The sequence below is a fragment of the Sporothrix schenckii genome, assembly GCF_000961545.1.
Source record: "Sporothrix schenckii 1099-18 chromosome Unknown Cont44, whole genome shotgun sequence".
NCBI lineage: Eukaryota > Fungi > Ascomycota > Sordariomycetes > Ophiostomatales > Ophiostomataceae > Sporothrix > Sporothrix schenckii.
The window spans coordinates 3,742,444-3,764,949 of NW_015971145.1; the positions used below are offsets into that span (position 1 = coordinate 3,742,444).

The 22,506-nt window shown below is 51.0% G+C and overlaps 3 protein-coding genes across 3 annotated transcripts; 2 read left to right on the top strand and 1 right to left on the bottom strand.

Annotated features, from left to right (window-relative positions):
• Window positions 1-1,059: 1,059 nt before the first annotated feature.
• Window positions 1,060-3,318, top strand: SPSK_08677 (uncharacterized protein; the record flags this gene model as incomplete). The annotated part of the gene is made up of 5 exons (XM_016735266.1): window positions 1,060-1,858; window positions 1,916-2,047; window positions 2,110-2,438; window positions 2,505-2,528; window positions 2,641-3,318. 5 exons carry the CDS (start codon window positions 1,060-1,062, stop codon window positions 3,316-3,318), a joined length of 1,962 nt encoding a protein of 653 aa, XP_016587950.1.
• Window positions 3,319-3,795: 477 nt separating this feature from the next.
• Window positions 3,796-4,029, top strand: SPSK_10194 (uncharacterized protein; the record flags this gene model as incomplete). Its single annotated transcript, XM_016736743.1, has 1 exon — window positions 3,796-4,029. The coding sequence occupies one exon, from the start codon at window positions 3,796-3,798 to the stop codon at window positions 4,027-4,029; it is 234 nt and encodes a 77-aa protein (XP_016587951.1).
• A 5,354-nt stretch (window positions 4,030-9,383) lies between these two features.
• Window positions 9,384-10,874, bottom strand: SPSK_10883 (uncharacterized protein; the record flags this gene model as incomplete). The annotated part of the gene is made up of 3 exons (XM_016737131.1): window positions 9,384-9,491; window positions 9,668-10,569; window positions 10,649-10,874. The coding sequence occupies 3 exons, from the start codon at window positions 10,872-10,874 to the stop codon at window positions 9,384-9,386; spliced, it is 1,236 nt and encodes a 411-aa protein (XP_016587952.1).
• Between the last annotated feature and the right edge of the window lie 11,632 nt (window positions 10,875-22,506).

The following is a 22,506-nucleotide window of genomic DNA, read 5'->3' on the forward strand; positions in this document are numbered from 1 at the left end:
ACATGTCGTACTCTCTGTTAAAGCCCCTTGAAGGCAAAACGGGTTCTTCTGATCCAGGCAGCCCCAATCCCAGCGTCCACGATTCAAATGTAAAATAGCCAGTCACTTTCTATTTTTTTTTCTTTATTCTTTTTCTTCGTCACAAGTTTTGTCCGTTGACCATAGGGTATTTTCTTCGTATCTCTTCGAAAGCGTAGTTTGGTTTTCATTTCTGCTCCCGCATCGTCATCCTGTCCATTCCTCACTGTAATCCTGGGCTCTACCCCGTGTTTCATGTTTCAGTCTGGAGTACCCGTCATCCACAAAAGACCGTTAACCACAACGAATCGTCCCTGAAAGAAAAGACCACAGTAAAAACGAAACGCTGCCAAATTGTGCGGAGGCCAAAATGCAGGGCAAGTCGCGCCCATGACATTAGACACTCTCCAGCACGACGCCTCATCTAAAGATGCATTTACCAAACTGGAGAGAGACAAGGTACTCCTTCATAACCTGTATCAATCTTGACGTACATGAATACAGCTGCAGCCCTTCTTACTGCGACAAAGTCAAGCCTGCACTTCGCATTTGTGTGTAACGCCTTTCCCGTACGCTCTTGCTGCCGAAAGGCTGTGCCAGGAACGTCAGATGCTCCCCAACGGCTGACCCCATATTACTTGTCCTCGTGGAGGCTGAACACGCGACGAATCACCGTTGCGCATCATTGCACTCATTGCGCCAGCAGGTAGAAGAAGTCCACCACCCGGCTGATGGTGACCGAGGTTGATCACCACCATGATTTCGACCCTCTTTCCACGGAAATCTTTACAGAGGTCCTGCTCTGATAGCGTAACGACAAGGCTGCGTCTTCATTCTCCATGGCTCCTTCCCTCTTTGCTTTCCTTCAGGCGCTCCTTCCATCCTGAGAGAACTTCATCGTTCTTTCCTCACGTGGTTATGTATTATCTGGTGACACTCAGACGACAAAGAGCTTCAAGGAGACTGTCATCGTAGCCTTTTTCTCTCCGTGTCCTGTAAAGCGCTCAAATTTAATACGTCATACCGGCCACAACCACGATCATGGCAACACCGTCCACCGCCATTTCAGGCGGTGCATCTGTCAACCCCCTACGGATGCCAGAGCCATCGTTTGACAGAATCTACTCTCCTCGTGCTCGTTCGCCTCCACCTCCTCAACCTCCTCCAGACGACATCCTCAATGTCTTCCGCGACTTTGACGATGCGGCCGTCTACGCCCAGGTGGTGGCTGAGGCATTTGCCGCCTCCGCCAAGAACTTTGTCGTCGACTTTGGTGATACCACAGCCCGCGTGGCCGTTGACCTGTCGGAGACGCAGATCATCCAGCTGCTCGCCGAGGGCGACGGTGACGGCGACAATTTTGTACCCCGTCATCCATCCGCCCCAGTCCGCTGGATCAACGTCTGGAATCCCAGCGCCCAGCAGGGCATCGTCGAAGCCATTGGCCGGCGCTACCACTTTTCCCGCCGTCTCACCATGAGCATTTGGGCCTGGGACCAAGTCAAAGCGAAACTGCTGGAGGCCAAGTCCGCCGAGGAGCCTTGGCGGCGTCCTTCGCCCACGCAGGCTTCAGCACCACCCCCACCCCCACCACAGGCGGTGGTCGACATAGAAACGGGCGCCGTGGCTACCGCTGTAGCCTCTACGGCGCCCGGTGTTGACGCCGACGGCAAGTTTGGTGCTTCATTTGTTGCCGCGCCGGAAAGCCCTCCTGCCGGTGGTGCTGCCCTGGCGTCCGCCGCCGAAGATGCCCTCGACGCCATGGTTTCCAGCAACAAGGCCGTCTTTCAGATCATGCAGGACAGCCTCAACTACACCACCATTGACCAAGAGCAACATTGTACGTTTTGCTGATACCCCTCTGCCGCTGTCAGAAATAAGAAAAAGAATCCCATAGACATTGACTCCCGGCTGCAAGTTGTCTGCATAGGAGCCAATTGGCTGCACCAACGACCCAAGGGCCAAACGAAACCTAACAATAGCCTGGTACCGCCAAAGCACTGGTCTTGGTTCGTCCTATGTGACGATCGTACGTCCATGCACATCTCTGTGACCTCTCACGAGTGTCTTTCTTCTCTCTAACATAAGTAGATACGGTCATCTGCTTTCACGAAGCGGCATACTACGAGAAGACGCCCAAATTTGCCGACCGGAGGGCGTGGGAAACGGAAGAGCTCGGGCACATGCGCTCCAACACGCTCAAGGTCTTTCGCCAGCTGTCGAAATGGGGCCTCAAGGAGGACCAGCACAAGTTCTCGCAACTCACCTCGGTCCGCCAGCCGGGGCGGCGCGGTCCACGGCCAGATAGTGCTGCTGCCCAGGGTGTGGAGGGCGCGAGCAACCTGTTCTACTACCTCTTTGAAGACTACACGGCCGCCTTTGATGTTCTGAACAGCTCCAAAGCGGCCCTCGACGATATTGTAAGTCTCCCAAGTAGTACGTGTCCTCATTTCACCACAAATAATGTGGTTGCTAACCAGTCACAGAGCAGCATTGTTCTTCGAACTGCGGTATGGCACAGTAGAGTCGAATTCTACGTACATCTTCAGGAAACAAAACAGAAACGAAAGAAAAGAAAAAAAGGAAGAAAAACCTCCACACGAATACTAACATGTTATGTAGGACTGGAAAAACAGGGACGACACAACCAATGTGATTCCTAGCTTGTACAAACTCAACAAGGAGATGCGCCAGCTGCAGCATCTTTTTTCCAACTACAATACTCTGATCGACCGCCTCCTCAGCCGCAACGGCAATGAATCAGAGGCCAGGAACAACGGAGAGCCAGTGACAAGCCCAGGCCCAGGCAATAAAGGCGATGCCCCTCCCCGTCTTCTCTCCCCCAAAGCCGTGAACCGGTTTCGGCGCCTCCAAGTCCAACTCCAGTCCCTCATGCTCGACGCCATCCAGGACTGTCTCGACGAAAAGGCATCGCTGCAGGACACGTACTTTCATCTCATCACCCAAAAGGACTCCCGCTCCACCGAGCGCCTCACCCGCAGCGCCACGTTGCTCGCCAAGCTCAGCGTCTTTTTCCTGCCCATCTCCTTCATGACCAGCTACTTTTCCGTTCAGATCCCCGACCTCACCGACGGCTACACCGCTCGTACCTACTGGGGCGCCTTTGCCGTCATTGCCAGCATCTCGTTTCTGAGTCTGTTCTTCTTCAGCAAGGTTCTTATGTTTCTTAGCGAGAGCCTGGACCACTGGGCCGACAGCGGCTCGCGCTGGACCTGGGAGCGCATCAGACAGCGCAAGCGTACTAGCCGCCGAACCTTGCCGGCCGAGGAGGATACGTGACGCCAGGCGCTCGGGCTCACACGAACCAAGTGTTGAAAAACACAAAGAAAGCAGTATTTCCCATTCTTGGGGAAGCATATGGGCTGTGCGCTTGTTGCTTGTCGACTCATAGCAACGAAACGGATGATGACTTATCTCGCGTTTGCAATTAACATGTGAATATGACCGCTTTGGTTTTGGGGACAAGTGCTGACAGCAAGAGAGAAAACAAAAAAATGCAATCGGCGCACTTGGCACTCTCACTGTGCATTTTTCTCACGTCCCGGACTCGTTCTCGAACGTTTTCCACATTGCTACGGTTTCTTCGTGCTGACGATGTCAGCCCGCCCCCTTCTTTTCAGCCCTACAGCCCCAGTTTAGAGTGCTGACAGCCAGAGTTCGTCAGCACGAACAAAATCAATAGTGCGATCGTGTTCCGAGAAAAAAGAAGAGAACCGGCAACAGTTGGAAACCCGAATTAAAGCAAAAAACAATATCATGCACGCCGAGCGCCTCTTCACCCGCGTGAACAACTCGGAAGCAATATTTAATGGATATTTATGGAGCTGGCGACTGTCGCCAGCAGTGTCTACTACAAACCTCAACGAGGTCCAACATGGTACCACAAAACAATCCCTGCGAGCTGGTCGTGCAACAGATGATCCAGGCCAGGACCTTGCCAACACAACGATGAGAACGACCGGCCCTAGCGTCCAGCCGCACACGTCGTAACCACCAATGGCATCCGATGATGTGCGCCCTTTGACGTGTCGTCGTCCTCTGCCGTTTCCACCTTTTATTACACCCCGTCAAGTCTAGGTCATCTCCACCCGTACTTTTTCGAGGGATGTCCCATCCTCTTCGTTTCCCCCGTATCGGCACGTTTTTTTATGATGTCGCGAAGGCCCCTTTTCACCCCTTGGTCCATTTCCATTGCGACTTTCTCATTTTGCTCGGAGCAAGGCCCATCACGTCCATAAAGATGGAGCACAAAACGGTGGACTGACCCTTAGCATCCGAACGAAGGAAGTCCACAAAAAATCCTTCCAATGTCGAGGCAAAGGCACTTTTTCGAACTAGACAACATGCCTTACAAAGCCCTTTACTACTGCCTGCGCCGTATACGGTGCACTTGGCGAACTTGGCCGAAAACTATTCGCTCCAACACGGCACCCCGCTGCTGTTTAACTACGGGCCAAACAAAAGAGCACAAGACCAGTTGAGCCCTGCCAGCCTAGCCTGACCAGATGCCCTGCATTGGTGGCGCTCCAACAACAGTGCCTGGCAGCCATGTCTGCCTGTCGCTGTGATCCGTGCCGAAGAACAGACACGGCCCTTTTGCCTCTTTGGTCGTTTTGTGGCGTCCCATTGCCACGCCTTGTGCCGCCTAACATGGTGCCCTTGTGCTTCCCATCGGCGCAATACCTCTGTAAACAGGACAGCACGAGACATGCTGGTGCAATGCAGTTTTGCCCAGCTTTATTTTGCTCGCCTGGCTCATCATCGCATGGAATATTTTTGCATGTGCTTCGTGTAGCCTCATGTTATTCTGCAGAAGAACAGGAGCAGAAAAGTGTCGGTTGGCCTTAGTGGACGTGATTCCACACTGAAGTTTCGGGTATTACAGCGCGCATTACAGTGAGCTTCAGCTCTTGGGGTCCCAAAAACACGAGTGTCCTAATAAGGCAGGCGGCAGAAAAAGGTGGGGGTGGTTATATAAACCCAAGTCTGCCCCTTGCCTTCACCGTTTTAAGTGTTCCTCCTTACGGATACGACGATGCCCAGCACAGCGCTGTGAATAGAAGCTCTAGTCGAGTCTTGTACGCCGATTGTCGTCTTGTGCATTGGCATTTCAATGTTGCGTTTGTACGATGGCCGTATATTTTTTCCTTTTATTTTGTCGCTTAAATGTCGGTTGGCTTTTTCGCCTCAGACATCTCGTGGGGAAAGCTTGAAGCTAGAAGCTAAGAGCTAAAAGAGGCGTGTAAAAGTGTCAAAACGGTGGCGATAAACGTGACGAACAGTGGGGCCTGTACCGATTCCAAATTATGGGTTTTGGCGCTAGACTGCGAAATACAGGCAGAGAAAGGTCCGAGATGACGGACGTAAACGCTAACACACAATAGGAAAAACGGTGGCTCAAACTTACCGTTTGCTTCTCCATTTGTTGCTCGGGCTTAAGTTGCTTTCCCCGTTCCCGATTGGCAGCTAAACGATGAATTTGGAATTCCTGACAACAAAGAACGAAAAAGAAACTATGGAGTCATACAACTGAATGTACGGAGAACCCAGACCTCGACGGCCAAACGTCGGTGACACAGCAGGGGTCTATCGACAAAATACGAGAACAATCGTCCTGGCACAAAAGATATACATTGCCACTCTTCGACCTGACGGTAACGTTGAAGTTCGGAGCATACACGGCATTATTATGGGGGGAACGGAGAGCCGCCTGGGTTCAGTGCGTATTTTGCGTATTTCGTACATCTCCCTAGTCGGTGGCCGCACACTCCGATGTTCCGCGTCCGACAGCGAAAGACAACGATCGACGTGGTGAAAGTTGGCAGACTGACATACCGGTGGCAGGCAACAAAATAGCCGGGACAATTTGGGGGTCTCAGTTGATGGATGCGAACCAAAGAAACTGGAAACAGAGGCAGAGAGGTCGCGGTGCAGTCCTGCCAAAAGGCGCTGTTGCGGCTTCTGGTAAACAGGCAGTGACTGCGTTCTAACCCAGTATTCCGGAGATAGCTTCATATAAACGGTGAACGTCCTCTGACACAACGGACAGAGCGTCTTGCCTCTTACTCCGCACTCCGAATCCATACTCCGAACATGGCGACCACCGCTATTGTGTCCAACCGTTTTCTTGCCCAGACACCTTTCTCCTTCTGGTCTCGCCTTGTTCCCTGTCGATTTGGCGTCCACCGGCACATCCGACGGCCTGCATGGTCTTCTTTCGTGATGCAGGACAGCTGCCGCGGATGCCTGAACCGGCCGTCGAATCTGATGTCGTGTTTGCAGCCACAATTCATCGTTTCCGGAGCACTCGGCCTTACTCTTAGTCGTGTGGTTCGACCATGCAGCATATTGCTTTTGGTTCGTCTTGTTCTCGTCGTTTCTTCTCGTGCCTCATTGTCCCTTCTGTCCCCCCGAATACTTCACGCACTCGAACTGTGTTCATTAGGCATAACGCGCAAAGCCGGGCTGCCGACGACTCACAGACGGCCGACGGTGTTTCTTTCGCCCGCTATCTCCAGTTTGGACGGCGGTCTCGAAAAGGCTCAAACAAAAAGACGATCTGATGATCGCTTCCATTCTGGACGTGATCATTCGCAGTCTTTTCCTTTTGTTCTATTTCTTTTCTTTTCTTTTTTTGTTTTGGCTTGATTCGTTTCCTTTTCTAGTTCACTTTTACACTAGCACCGTCGCCGTGTCGGTATGTTCTCTGCTTTGTCGTAGTAAAAGCAAAAGCAGGCAAATGGCAAACGAGCGAAGCAGGCACAAGAAAGACTGGCGAGAAATTGCCCCGAGTTCCGGTGTCCGTTAGGGTGTCCGTCCGAACGCGTCGGATTTGTGTCTTTTCGTGAATTTGAAATGTGGGATTTGCAACCCCTGCGGGCCCCGTCGGTCCAAACATTCCCAGTCAAGAGAATCGTTGAACGGTTTCAACGTTTTTGTCGATGTAACCCTTTTGCACGTCTTAGCGCCTAAATGTATTAAGTGAACGCCTAACATCTGGACGCACCAAGTAAACAGAATTAGACGGCTGCCGTGAGACTGTGGAAACGTCAGAAGCTTCTTGTAGAATCCTTGTTATTATGGGGAACCTCTTCCCCAGATTTTTGTCATGAAGTCAATATTGTCTTCGCTGGAGGGATTTGCATCTAGAAACGGACAATCTATAAACTCAACCCACACGAAGCCTCGATGAGTTCTAGATAGTAACTACATGGCTAGCACACTTGGCAGCCATCTTACGAAAGTATGAGGAAATTTGGTCAACAGCAGGCAACGGAAACGAATACCCACACACAATTGGTGATTCATGTTAATAGTTTTCAAAAGCCGCTCAATTCTGCTCAGACACACGACCCAAAAGGCAAACGAGGGCCAGAAAAACTGGGTATATCGAGTGGTGACACACGACACATAAACAATAACAAAATAACAGACAGGCAGGGGCGCCATGCATTTCGTGTCTCTGTTTCTTATTGAGAGAATATGTGCACTTTGACTGGACACCAGAAGGCTACGGAGAGGCTCAAAATAGAGCACTTTCCACCTGCCCAACGTCTGCAACGTCTCGCGCGACGGTCGTATCAAATTCTTTTGTCAAAAGAGGGAGTTGGAGAGAGAGGATTTTCGATAAAGGATGATCTTTCCTTGGAATCCAACGCATATGGGTCCTGTCCTGGGCGATCGAAGCCCTCCTTGTCACAGCGCATTCGGTCTCCAATCATTCCCCGAGCTCGCTTTTCTCTGATCCCTCTTCTTTGTTCCTCCTGGATTTCACAATTTCACAGGTATGTTTTACAGCTCCTTCTGATCCTGAAGCACTTACTGCGTAACTGTAAAGTAAAAAGGCAGGCGTCTAGAACCACAATGTCCAGGTTGTGCCGTGCCTGTAATCCTTCCTGTCGTCAACGGCTATATTCTTGGCCCCCAAATTTACAAGAGGCCCGCATTAAGCCATACCCTCGAATCGTCCAAAGGATCGCTCTGCGTCTGTTTAATTTACGAGGAGGATCCTTTACCCACAGGCCGACCTCTTTCGTAAACGTGCCCATCTGTCGCAGTATATTTGGAAGGAAGTCGAGAATCTAGTAGCGACAATGGAGATGGCGATCCTACTCTGAGGCGAATACTAGATATGCTGCTAGTAAAACAATAGACGTGCCCTTTTTCATGCCCAAGGGGCGACGACTTTATCGTATATATAAATGCCAAGGTGGTTGGGGGCCGTTTTCACATTTACGAATTTGTCGTGACCCACGCCTCCGTTGGAGTGTCTGCTGCCCGTGTTCTTCGAAGTCGGCCCCTCGAACCATCGCCGACCGCCCCGAATACGCCCCCTCCATTCTATTGTACCCCCCCAAATGAACAAACGATGGCACTGTGAATCCCGAGCCGCCCCAATCGCAGCATCTATTATTTTATGGTGGGCTCGATGTTTTATACGACGACCGAAACTGGGCTGAACGACGGAGTCCTCCGTACACATTGCGTAAATGGGTGTATTTTGTATGTAGGGCAGCAACTGCATCTGCACTTTCTCTTCTACCTGCTGCTGCCTGGCCACCATCGTAATACAAGCCAACATTGGGGCGTAAGGTGGACATTTATACCTCTTCTTTTTATCATTTTTTTGTCTTGTTTCTGCACGAGTCGATTGGAGCAAGATAGAGTCTTTCGGGATGCTTAGGCAGCTGTTGAGTCAAGAACTATGTACATGTACGACGCACAAAACAATCAGAATAAGTCGTCGTGTGATATGATATGTAACTTAAAATATAATTGACATAATGACAAAAGCAGCAAAAAGCAAACCCATCCGGCGCGCCCCTAAAACCCCAAAATGTCTTGCCAGTTTTGTATTCCCTTGCGGCCGCCCTCAATCGTGTAGTGTAGAAGTGTGACGAACGGTAAAAGAGAAGCACGGTTCTAAGGCTCGTCGAAACGATAATTTGTAGGAAGACAGAGAAAAAAAACAGTAACGTAAACCAACCAAAAAACGTATATCCATACCAAAAGAAGTTGACCAAAATAAAGAAATCGTGCATAAATTCATCGATAACCAAGACTCTCAAGAAACCCAGAGACAAGAGAGTGTATATAAATAAGGCAAACCCGCAGAAACAGAGTATCATGAAAATAAAACGACGCGAAAAAAAGCAGGAGGAAAGAGAACCCGCGGGGAGTGAGAAGAGAAGGAGTCGCACGTGAAAAGATGTAAAGGAGACCAGCCCGTTTAGATTTCTTGTGTATTTCTTTGTTCTTTATCCTCCCGTAGGAGCTGCCCATGTTTTGTGTTTATGGGTTTGCGCGTTTGTTTGCTGTACAATAGACAAAACACCATGCACGCTTTACACAACCAGGCTGGGCGAGGCCATGGACAGAGGCGTCGTCGGGTATTCGTAGCCTGCGTCAGAGCAGGTGGTCGAGTGGTCGTACGAGCTCGACAGTGGAGGGGTCTGAAAAGCCAACCCATGTCAGGACGTGTTTAGAGGGAGGAGAAACAAAAAAGGACCGCAGACAAAAAGAAATTGAACGAAAAAAGAAAAATACAGGAAACAGACATTTTGTGAATTTTTTTTTTCTCTTTTCTTTCCATTTTTGTCTGTTCCTAGGAGGAGCGTCGCAAACTCACATGAGGGTTGGAGTCGTAGGGGTTCGCGGCGTCCATGCCGGCCGTCGACAAAAAACTGTAGCCCATGTTGTACGGTGCCATGGTCACAGCAGCGGCAGCCGCCGCAGCCGCCGCGGCCGCCGCGGCTTCGTCGTCCCGCTTCAGCATGCCGTCGGTAAAGTGGTTCATGGACGGCAGCGTTACGGGCACGCTCGCCGCCGCCATGGCCCACTCGTTGTACTCATACGCAGACGCGTCGGTGCGGTAGTTGCCCTGCTGCTGGTGCTCGTGGTGTGGGCTGTGCTGGCTGTGGTGTTGGGGCGGGCTGTGGCTCTGGCTGTGACTGTGGTGCCCGCCGTGGTGGCTAGCGTGCGACGCGCCGGCGTGTGCGGTTGCTGTGGTCGATCGGCTGCTGCTGCTGCTGGTCGTGCCCATCATGATGTCCTCGGGTGCCGGGTAGGACGAGTAGGCGCTTGCAGCGAACATGTTCGGCGGCGTGCGCGAGCGGTCGCGGCTGTGTGTGGCGCCGCTGCTGTCATAGGCACCGCCGGCGGCCGTCTGCGCGGCAAAGAGCATGTCGTCCTCGGGGTTCAGCGGTGGCGTGAACTGGCTGTGCGAGATGCTGTTCTTGTGTGGCGGGGCCATCTGGCTGTGCTGGTTGCTGTATGGCGACGTCTGTCTGTGCTGTTCCTGGTGCTGCTGCTGTGCTGCCGCCAGAGCGGCCTGCTGTGCGGCGGCCGCGGCCGACAGGGACGAAAGCGTGTGCTGCTGCTTCTTGGGCTTGCCGTTCTTGCCGGTGCTGCCGCCGCTGCTGCTGCTCCGGCTGCTGGCGGCCCCAATCGCAGCCTTGGCCCCAGGGATGGGGAACTCGGACGAGCCGGCGCGGCGCTCCAGGTCCTCCAGCCGGCGCTTAAGCTTCTTGCCTGCGTTTGTTAGAAGTCGTGCTCTCACTGTACCTCTCCCTCTCTCTGTCTTAAAAGCACGCAAAGGACGAGTGCCTACGGTAGTTCCGCTGGGCGATGCGGTTCTGTATCCGGCGGCGCTCGGCCAGGTCGGAAATCTTGGTCCAGTCCTCGTCCGGATTTGCGGAGCTGCTAAAGGCGCTGCTGTTGCTGTGGTTGGCGTACTGTCTTGACGGGCCCGTGGCCACGGGTGCGGCGGGAACGACCTGTGTGGACATGGGCGACGCATACGCGTACTGGAGGTGTTGTGATGACATGCTGTACATTGCGGGCGGTTGTGGTGTTCCAAGCAAGGAACTGTGCGTGAGAGGATATTTGGAAGTGAGGAACTGAGTATGTGAGGAGGTTGTGGACGAAAAGAGTTGGCGAGGAAGAGGAAGGAGGGCGAGGAGGATATTATATTAAATGGGAAGGAGCGAGTCGCTTGATGTCGAGAGCAAGGTGAATGTGAGGGAGAGGAGGAAGCAAACCAGGAAGGGACGGGGGATGTCTCGAGTCTTAAATGTCAAGGACGAGGAAAGAAGCTCGACCAGGAAGACGAGGAAGCTTTGGAAGATAGAAAAAGAAACGTAAAATATGGGGTGTATGATATTGGAGGTCCAGGAAGAACGCGGTCAGTGCAGAGGGGGATGCCTGGTATTAAATATTCCCCTCCAGGCCTTTGGACAGAAAACGGACATGGTACGCCATGCCTCGAAGGATTAGACAAACCCGAACAAGAAAGCGGATCTGGAGGAGAGATGGCACTTTGCTTGAAGGATGGGCTTGGGCGGTGGTGCTTGTAAGTGGAGGCGGTCTTTAGCGAGTTTGTAGGGGGCGGGGGGGGGGGGGGGCTTGGTCCACTGAATGCTGAGCAGGCTGTTCCTGCCCTACGGCGTACGGGGACCGTTTACGAACGTCCCAAAGTAAGGTCGTGCTTGGAATTGCACCCCCCTCTGCCGCTCCTTCCCTACGCCCCCTCTCTCTTGTCGACTCGACGTCCACTGCACACGCCCCCTCCATTCCTTGCACTTGGCCCTGAGAAATGTCCCCGATGCGTTTTCCCTCGTACCCTGTCTCCTTCGTCTTTCCTCTTTTCTTTTCCCTTTTCCTTTTCCTTTTCCTTCGCTTTTGTTTTCTTTTTGATTTTCATGTTATTTCCTATCTTAAGATCGTCCTCTTCCCAGCCTGGAAGGTTTTCTTTGTTGGTGGTCTTTCCTTCCTCAACCCGTCAAAACCACTAGCGCTCTTCAACGGCCGCTGTTTCCTCCGTTGGAGCCAGTTCGTTTCCTGTTCCATTGCTCTTTCCTTGGCTTGGGCTACTACGATGGACACCTGCCCCGTATGGACCGTATCGACCAGTCCGTCTTGGATAGACCGTATTGCATACGTAGAGACGAGACAAGTAGACAGAGCCCAGCCAAAAAGGATCGACCTCCAAAGGTTACATGCAACCCAAGGCACTGGAAAGCTCATTGTGTCTCAAACGGCCCATAACCACCTTCCCAGAAACTGTCGTTACATGCCCTGCGGGCCAGCAGTAAACCGGCGCATGCACGCCCCTCTCCCCGCCTAAACGCCAGCCTTATGGGCCAGTTTGGCCGTCAGATAGGCAGGATTCCGCCTGTGGTGTTGCGGTGAGTGGTTTTCTGCAACGGTGCACAGGGCATCTAACGGCCGTTTCGGGCCACGGGGTTTACGGCTATACGGACGATGCGAGTGCGAGGACCGGAGAATTGCGAGGGCACTCACGCAGCAAGCGACGAGGCAAAAACAAGGCAAAAACAATCGGAAAACATATACGAGAGACGAAGAAGCCAACGACAAAGATAAAAACTGGAGACCAGTGTTAAATCAAAAGCACGGAATACGGGAAACAGACGGGACAGGACGTCTATGAGCCTCATATACATGTCCGTGTCGCCGTTGTCGACTTACTTGCCCATTCTGTCTTTTTCTTGTCTTCTTCTTGTCTTTGCCGAATCGTGATGCGATGGGTGTACGGAGTTACAAATACGAGAATCAACGTCAACTGCTACATATGGACGCCGGATGTAATTCGTAGGCCGTCCTTCCTTTCTATGCCGATCGTTTTGGCGACATGGGAAGGGGAAAAAACGGAAATGGAAATGGACATGGAAACGGAAACAAAAGAAAACAATCCGAGGCGCGAGCAATCCCCCCCTTGTCCAATGGAGCAAGCCCCCGGTCCGTTTCCTCTTTTGCGCCCTTTTTAACGTTTGTCGATCGGTTCGTGTTTGGGAGGACAGGGAGGACAGAGAACCTGCTGGAGCCAAGGAAAAAGAACGGATGGACAAGGTAACCGAAGGGGTGAAAAAAAGAGAGAGAAAAACGGCATGGAACACGAGAACCATCGTCTCCAGATCCAGGAAGCGCCAGGGACATGGGCTCGAGGAAATCAATAGGCAGATGTGAACAATATGTGATTGGGAACGGCTTCTTTATTTACTAGGGTGTATGTCGCAGGCAAGAACTGTGTTATTATTTGCTTTCATGTAAATCTAATCACATTGTTTGGATTTTATCTCAACATCCTGTTTATCTTGACAGAACTCCTACACAGAAACGTAAACTTGACTTACAAACAAATACTTGGCGCGACACAAGATGGACACAGACCTGGGGTCGGCGACAACACGAAAAGCTTACCATTGTCGTCTTTGTCGTTGACGACACTTGGTTGGCAGCCGGAGGTAAGAAGTGAGTTCCGCCAGTGCAAGAACGGACCAAATCGTGGGCTATTGGGCGTCGCAAAACGGTGAGAAGATTCACAAAGTCAGAAACGGACAAGCTCGAAAGGAACAGAGTCGCAGTGGGAACGGTGGGGCATTTGGGAGCGTGGCTGAGGCGCTTCTTCTGCAACTGCAACCTTGCGACTGACAACTGGACGACAGGGCCGCACAGCACGACAGCGTGGCTGAAGGCGGTTTAAAGTGGGCAGCAGATTGGCAGCTCCGGCTGTTCTAAATTTGAATTGGCCCTACAATTAGAAACAAAAAGGCTGGGACGAGTCCGCTACAATAAAAATAAACAAAAACGGCTGCCGGCTAAGAGAGAGCCGAGAGAGCTTGATCCCAAACGAATGCGCAGCACAAGCGATGAACCCAGAAGCGCGCAGGCGCCGAAAAAAAAAAAACAAGGAGCATGCGAAAGACGCTGTTTGACGCCATTCCAAATGCTATACGATGCCATACGATGATACCGCCCCCGGATCTGTCTGTTTCCTGTCATCCAGTCTGCCCTGCAGAGTCGGGAGTGTTTTGAGCCGGGGTACCTAGGCGTCCTGGACAGGGACAGGACGAAGGAGGATGCCAGAGAAAAGTCCAAAAATGATTCCAAGAATAAATCAACGGTATTTTGGTCGACGAGAGTGTTGGTGAGCGTTGGCTTGATGTACTTTGCTATGCTTGTCGGCAGGGTGTAATCGACAAGGTGTAGTCAACACTGCTCGGCAGATTGCAAATTGGTCAACGGCAAAAGATTCCAGACCACACTCTACGACGTTTCTGATGACGGATCGTCCTGTATCTAGTCTGGACGTGCATATTTGACCACAGCTAGCCGAAACAGACGACGACTATGTTGTAGACAAGACCGCACTCCGTCATGGCACGGGACTTTGTTCGCTTTCGTCTGTCTGCGTTTCTCTTCTCTGCCGGTCACATCCACCAGTCTCGCCAGACAGAAAATGCGGTCTCCCTGCCGTGTCATGCAATGCCATGCTGTACGAGCCATTCTTCCTCCCTCAAGGCGAGAAAGTGCATCAAGCACACCATTCCAAGAATGCTATGCAAATTAAACCGATCTTGTATGCGCAAGCTAGGTGGGCACGCCATTAAGCGAATGCGCGTTGGCTCTGCACTTCGTCACGGAGTAAACGAATTGACCGTGGTTTTAAATCCGTTCTACGCATCGCAGACGCCAACCACATATGACGGTCTGCCAGGTCCCGAGCTACACTCGTCTGGGGTCATTCGTCTTGATAACCGACTGTTGCTGCTGTTCACTTTTTCTTTTTCTTATTCATGTCCTCTGTCTTAATTCCCTCCAACTGTGGTTCGTATTCCTCGAATCGGTGGGATTTGCGCTCTTCTCCACACCCGTCTTCTTTCCTCGGAACTTGTCAATTGAACATGACCTGAATTGTGTGTGCCCATGTGAACCCGCAAACGAACGCATTGGGTATATCGTGGAATAACAATGGAAACAGGGACAGGCCGTCACCGTTTCGCCCAATGCGAGCACGACGTTAAAAGAGCCTGGAGGTGTACCCTTGTCATTGTTGTGTATTTGGGGCCTTTGTTGATTCGAGTACAACAGGACGAGTGCCTATGAGGTCATTCTTTGGAATTGTCGGGATTTTGGGAGACGCTGGAAAGTTGCGAATTGGCCGAGAACTCGGTCCCGAACAACCCCAAAAGCTCCCAAAACTGATCGACAAACCTGCCCTGTTGGTGACCGTCCTCACAAAGTATAATTCGTTGATCCCATGGATCGTCGTTTTCATTCCCTTATTTCCCAGGCCTTTGTTTCGTGACGGACACACTCACGGCGGTCACGTTTGCCGCGCGACGGCGCCTTTTGACAAATCTCCAATGGCCTGGAAACTGGAAAATAGGTGTTTGCCGTTCGTCGTATCAAGAACCTGGTTTCGCTTCATTTGGGCACAGAGTGGATACGAGCGCAACGTCCAACCCTTTGCTCTCCACGTAATACGTCGTAAATACAGGCTAACAAAACATACGCCGTAACAGGAAATTTAGGCGCAAGCGTTGTAGGGCAGAGAAAGATGGGGTTCTTATCACGCGCTTGTTCATCCTGTCCATCCAACCCGAGCGATAACATGTGGCTGACTTTTGTGGGTGCAGGCGTGAGACCAGAAGCGCGACCGAGTGAGCTGCTCGAGGCATTTACACAAGACAAGAGCATGCATCGCATCGCAAGTCTATTGTAGCACGAGATGGAGACGCCCACGCCCGTGGCCGCCAAATTCCCTCATTCCCTCCCCTTTTTCGGTAAGTAAAAAAGGCTCGTTGTACAAAATTCAAAAGTAGAAGACGCACATAGTAATCTACCTTCTCCAAGTCTCACTGTAGTCGGCCCTTTCAACGAACATGCACTTGCCTTTGGTTGCTGATAGTGGGTATGTGCATAAAATGTGGGAATAATTTGAGGTCACAGGACGATGCGATACGGAGAACATACTTCATACGCGGAGAGGCTTGCTTTCAAAAGCAAAGAAGATAGTATCAGAGTGACAAACGTCTTGACCAGACAAAAGGTGTAGAGACACAGCGCGGCAAGATCCAATGTGCTTTCTTGTTAGTGTACGACGTATTACGACAATGGCCATATTGAGCAACGGTGTCGGGCCGCGGCTTGTCTAACACACCGGAGCTGCGCCGTAATCTCTAGTAATGGAATGAAAAAAGCGGAGAGCATACTATTCAAACTGAACGGTAAGCCACTTTGCCTAGCTGTTGACAAGACAAAGTGTACAAAGTCCTGGAGCAAAAGACAGGAAGAGAATGCGAAACAGAAAGAGAAGGAGAAAGAGAGGAGCAAGTCCCATGTGCCTGATTCGTCTTCCCCATTTTCCGAGTTCTGTCGGACTCGCCGTGAAAACGAAAATCAATCCGTACCAAAAAGTTGGGGTTAGCGGTTCCACGTACTGAGTAGCTCATAGGTATTAGTTCGTTTAAGGACCCGGGGCCTCGAAACCAACGACCTCTCATGCGTTGCACATGGGATGCAGGAAATACGTCGCAGAGTTTGTTGACGACGTAGAGGAATGAGGACCTGTTTGGGGTCGTTCACCAATAGAGGCTTATGGGTGAGCATGTGAATGAACTGCGAGAACGACCGAACGAACACTGGCTGGAAAGACGATACAAGTGCACAGAAATCTGAAGGAGAAAACACATGCATGGCCTGGTCGAGGCCGTTTCTATACGCTTCTTTTTCTTTTTCTCTATTTTCCCTTTATTTTATTATTTTCTATTTTCAAAAAATCTTTCCATTTTGTATATCCTTCGATTTCGTGCAACACGTTATATTTTAGGACATGGGGAAACACAACGACCATCACAGAGAATGCAAAGGTAAATATGATGGCGCAACACGAGAAGAAGCGAACACAAAGAGAAACAAAATATTGCGCAGTCCGGAATATCTCAATGAATGTGTTGACTTGCCGTTCCCGGATACCGTCCGGTTTTCGATCGACAGCGTTCTTCTATCGTCTCGCTAATTCGACACCGAATTCCGTAGGTACTTTGTCGAAATACTTTGGATACTATGGATACAACCGCAGATCTCAGCCACGCCATCGATCGACGAAACGTGACTTTTGTCTGGAATCGGTGTTAATATTCAACCGATCGTCCCCATTTCGTCGTGCCCTTCGACTATTCTTACCTTTTTTTGTACCAGCAGACCTGGGTAGTACAACATCCTCTCGGTATCTTCAAGAGTCGTTGAGGGCTGCTCTTGACGCTGTATGTCGTACTTTAATTATGTTAAAAAAAGGGAAATTGGAGAATGTGCAGAGCATTATGTAGTCATTTGGTAAAGTACGAAGTACTTCGTACAAAAGCTATGGAGTACTTTGGATGTTTGGCTCTTTCCAAAATTGTGCACAGACAAGCAAGAGGTCCAATGAACGACACTCCGCGCACGCTGCTTCGCGCCGTCTCGCCAACTCTAAACCAAATTAAGTGGGCAAACAAGCCATAGCAAGAAACAAAACGGAGACTTTTTGCTGAAGCAAAACGGACCACTGGCAGGGCTGTGCACGGCCGGAGTTACGGGGACCGAGTCCCGGAGCAGCGATCGCTCTTTCTACATTCTGGGCGCGAGTCTACTGCTGCAGTTTCGCCTACCTGCCAAACTTGGTAATTCTCCCAACACAATCTCCGTACTCACGAATTCGCGTCGCCTTCGACTACGCAGTACACGTGCTTGTTTGCGAAAGCCCATCCTGCCCATCTCTGCAGAACACAGCGTGCTGTCGTATAATTTGACGTTTTTTGGATCCAACAGTTTGCGTCTCGGCCCCTGGACTAGTTCTCTTTGGGGCAGCGTGGTGGTTTCCTGTTTTCGTTTTCCAGAATGTGTCTCTTCGTTCCTGCCGACTTTTGTTCAGTCTCAGCGTCCTGGGAGAAGTTGCGAACCCAGCAGAAACAGAGCAACTGTGCATTCGCTCTGTCCCATTCATTTGGCCGGGAGAACTATCCGTGTTGGTCCACTTTACGCGATATCGTATTCCTCCGCCCCCGACTCACTTTAGCTTTGGTTGAAAGAAACACTTACTCCATATGCAGTACACCCTTTCAGTGTCCAACGAAGAAGCATCTCACCTACCCCCTTCCAAGCTCCAACGGCGAGCCGTCAGCAGCAAATCCTCGATCTGCAAATCTTCAGCCCTGAGCGATGGGCCCCCTCCCCTTTTCTCAATTCGTCGCTCGAGTTTCTGACATTCTCGCTTCTTGTTAGTAGCTGCTCACTATCGCTCGCTACTCCGTGTCACTTGTTCCGATTTCGCGCGACTAATGCCGTGCTATGTACTTTTGTAACCTCTGGATCTTTAGAGATTGTGAGCATTGGGTTGTGTGCCAGCAAAGTCTCTTTCATTGCTTCGCCCGCTTTGCCACTTTACCGGCGTGTCTCTACACTAATAGGGCCTGCTCATACCCATGCCCCTAAAGTCTGATTGCTCCAATGTAACGATATGTCCAGGAAGGTCTAGCATCGAGATATGTCAACATATTTTCCGGTACTGAATGAATAGTCGACAGGGGATCGGATCCGGAGCTTTTCAAGTATCTTACCAAAACAAACCTTGAGACCAACACCGGCGACGAAACGAAGCAAACACTCAATCCATCTTCCCAACTGGGGCGCAGCATACATAGGAAGCAGCATACAACTGTTTTTTTATTTGGCGAGGCCATGTCGCTTTGCGCCAAGTCTAATGCTCCCACGAGCAAGTTAATGGGATCGAGACAGAGCGCCAGGGAGCCTCCAAGCTGCTTCCGTGCAAGCTCCAGTGACGCCCCAGCTTAGCTTTGTTTGAATCCTGTTTCTCCGTTGCCCATTCTCTTATCCTCCCTCGGTTCTCGCCCGTTTCTTCGGTCCAAATCGGTATGGCTCGCACGAACGTTTAAACGTCCACTAACACCAGCTGGGAATAGGCCATTCCTTCCATTGTCCACAACATGCAGCCCAGCCTTGCCTAGGCCATGTGCAGTCCAGACGATTGAAGGAAACCACCCCTCCGTCGTCTCCTGGATTGTTTCAAAGACTGGGTGGTTCAAAGGAACTAAATCCCGGTCTTAGCATGAAAAAGGCCCTTGGAATGTTCATGAAAAGGTGCAAAACGCACATACATGGACCGTTGCCCACGTGTTCTCTCCCCATAACTCATTTTGTCTTGTTTGTCGATCCTTTTTTATAAAAAAGAGAATAAAAAAACAAAGAGGCGGCCGACGGATATAGGACACCAGACGCGAGCAAAGGAGGTGCGCAATTCGGCTCTGACAGCTAAATTGGCAACATTAATGCATCGATATATATCCGGAGCTAATCCAGACACGTGTAAAATAGCAGCGTCCTCAGTTACAAACTACGTTGTTCTGTCAACAATTGAGCAATGTCCCGTTTGGGAAAGAGCCCTGCGTGCTTCGTCTCTCCATTCCAAATTCCTCCAAAATTGCAACAACCCGTATTCGCGCGAAATTAAAGGGAGGTGCAGACCGCATGCAAGAAATGGAAATGCCCCATTATGGCTACCCACATACGGTGACAAGTATGGCATCCACTCTGCTAGCATGTAGCGCCTGGTCGTTATACCGACGCCAAAACCTACCAGACGAGCAAAGAAGTCAAAATGAAAAAGGAAGCAAAAAGACAAAAGCAGCCAATTGACGATACCAACATCAAAAAAACTGGAGAGTGGCGAGAAGGCATAGAGGGCTCGAGGGGATGTCGTAGAGTGGAGAGGTGGAGAACTGCTAGGGGTTAATCTTTTGCCCATTTGGCCTTGACACTTTTGACCGGGCGGTCCAGTCACCTACGCTATTGTCGCCTGGGAACGAGGAAGACTACTTCCGGTCGCCTTTACTACGAAGTCCTGTTTGCACTTGGATGCCGCAAAATTCGGGGGCCCATGCTGCAAAAATAGTGTGGGTGGCTCGTTCACCCTGATATCACTAATAATGTGGGCTTCTTGGGCTTGCTGGGCCCGTCTAAGGAATGGTGTATTTACTTTGTACGGTTCTGCCAGTTTCACTGCACTTTCGTTTTGCGCAAAACGAACCAAGAAAAGCCCAAAAACATCACAGAAGTACTTCGTACATTACGTTGTAACATTGAACCGTTGTCATTTTAATTTTTTTCCTTGGGATTTTTGGCCCCCAAATGATCCCGCGCCATATCTCGCCCGCTCCTTCCCTGTCCTTGTACCGTGCTGTGTTGCCCGTAAGACGGGCAGTGCCTTCTGAGAGTTCGGCTGTCGGACTGTCGGCCTGTCTGGCTGTTTGGGAGGCGCGCTTCTCTCCCCATGGAAGGTACCATCTGCTGCTTCCCAGGCCCACTTATCTCGCGTCTGTCGTCTGTCTCTTCCTCAGTTCGCATGTGCTTTGTAAGGCCCTATTTTTAACCGCGCCCATTACCAAGCTGCTGCGGCTGTTGTGATTGGACCCAGGACGCCCACCCTTCAACGCTCTCGTCCTGCCAGCCCTTGCTCTCAACGAAAAGGATGAATGTAGATCCTTTCTTTCGATGAAACGGCAATTTCCATCTCTCCGTACGGCGCCCAACATACTCTCCTGTCCCGATGTTGAAAGCAAAGGCACTGACAAAGGGAAAGGGCCTCAACATCACGACAAGGTCTTGCGCGGTAGAATGCAACACAGTTTACGCGGGCAACGTTTCCCCATTCGGTCTTATTTTTCAACGACAGCATGAGAATCTTCTCAGGGTGAACCAGAACCGGCCTTCAACAGCAGGTGCGGCGCAGTCCTTGCAGTACAACCCCCTTCAACGTATCCGTATGTCTTTTGTACCGTCGCGATGGAAGTCCGGCGGCATTCTCCGTCCATGGATCCTCGTGCTGTTTTCTTCGTACTCCTTTTGATTTGTTGTCGGGGACTGGTTTGCCAACGGCCAGGGTGCACGACTGTGCGTTGGCAATCACATTCCTTTGCCTTGGCCGCCGCACATTGGTCGTCACCGCGCATGCTCTGATTTGTGTTTTTATGCAATCTGCAGATGCTTGCCCTTCGTTCCTGCCCGGCCACATCCAACGGCGCCGTCTCGCCTCTCTGTGCTGCACGATGGCCGATAAGACGATCGACGATGAACAGAAACTAGCAATGGATGGCACTGCCGTTCTGCCGCCGGCTTTCTGTGGTGCACAGACAGGTTGCACCATCTGCAGGATGCCACGCTCTCTCCATGCCTCTATTCTCCATCTCTCCATCACCCCACTCTACCGTTTTGTGTTTTGTCTCTTTGTTTCTCAGTCTCGCACCACTTTCCCCAATCTCCAACGAATCCCTCTGCCCTACAAGGGTTGTTTCCTTACACATCTCACATTCTTCCAAAAGAGGCAAAAAACATTGCTAAGATGAAATGGGAAAAGACGGACCAGCATTGTGCATGGAAACTAACCAATCCGCTCTCGCGATTTATTGTGTATCTGTTCCCATCCATTCCCCCACTCTCGCCTTCAATTTTCTCACCTTCGTTGTAAATCAAAGACAGTACGATTTATTCTTGGGGCGTCTTGGTAATGTGGCTCAGTTCTCCAGTTCTCCGGTATGGGTCTTTATCAGACCGCGTCTATTCCTTTGCGTTTTGCTCACCGGGTAAAACACGTTAGTCTCGAAATTGGGCAAGATGTGAGCGGGGCGATGGTACAGCATGAGTGTCAACAAAAACCGGCGCGAGATGTGCCCACACAGTCTTCAGAATGCTGACAAGTACGGCGTGTTGGTTAAACACTACTCGACACATTATCTTCTCCCCTCTCCGTTGCTACCTGCCCATGATCATGAAAAACCTGATTCCAACTCTACTGCTTATAGAGGTCCATTGGCGGTCACATCTCCATCAGAGTTGGCAAGGCAAGGCGTCAGCAGGACGAGAAGGAGAATAAATCAAAATTACCGTACTAAAATGACAATAGGAAAAGCGGCATGCAGGGTCCACAAAGAGTACGCAATCGTTAATGGGAATGCCCTTGTATGCGAACTGGTTCTTCCAATGAGGTCCCGAACCTCGTCTGGCTCGCCCTGGAGGTGAGACAACCTTAGACCGACAAACGTGGGTTGGGCCGCGAAGAAACCGTTGGCGGATATCGTCTCCTTAACGAATGGCCGTAGTCTCTCGGCAGCGCTCGCCATTGAAAGCACATGATAGTGGTGCACGTTTTGCTGTAAGTCGACGGCCACCCCGTTCGACGTGATGCTTTCTGCCTCGTGCGTTCTCAAATGGTTTCCCTCCCACGACTAACACCGGCAGATGCACGATCCGGAAGGCTGTAGGATGAGAGTAGCTGCACCTGCACTTACTCCTGCGCCTCAGCCCCGCGAGGCCGGTCGTGGCCGTGAGTGAGGAATCGGGAAAATGCTAGCACTACTCTGTACTCTGAAAAACAATAAACCAAATAAAAAGCTGGTTGGGTGCTGGGCGATTAAAAGTGGGCCCATGTTATGTTTCTTCCTCCACTTTCATTGTTCTTTTTGGCTTTGCGTTCTCTCCAACGCGGAATTAAATTTAATGCGAATTTAAAACAAAAATCATTTAAGGACGGGCAAGCGAGCCCCCCATGCTGGTAGCCAAGAATGGACTAAGACGGCTCAGCCCTACAAGACCATACCACAAACAGGCAAAGTC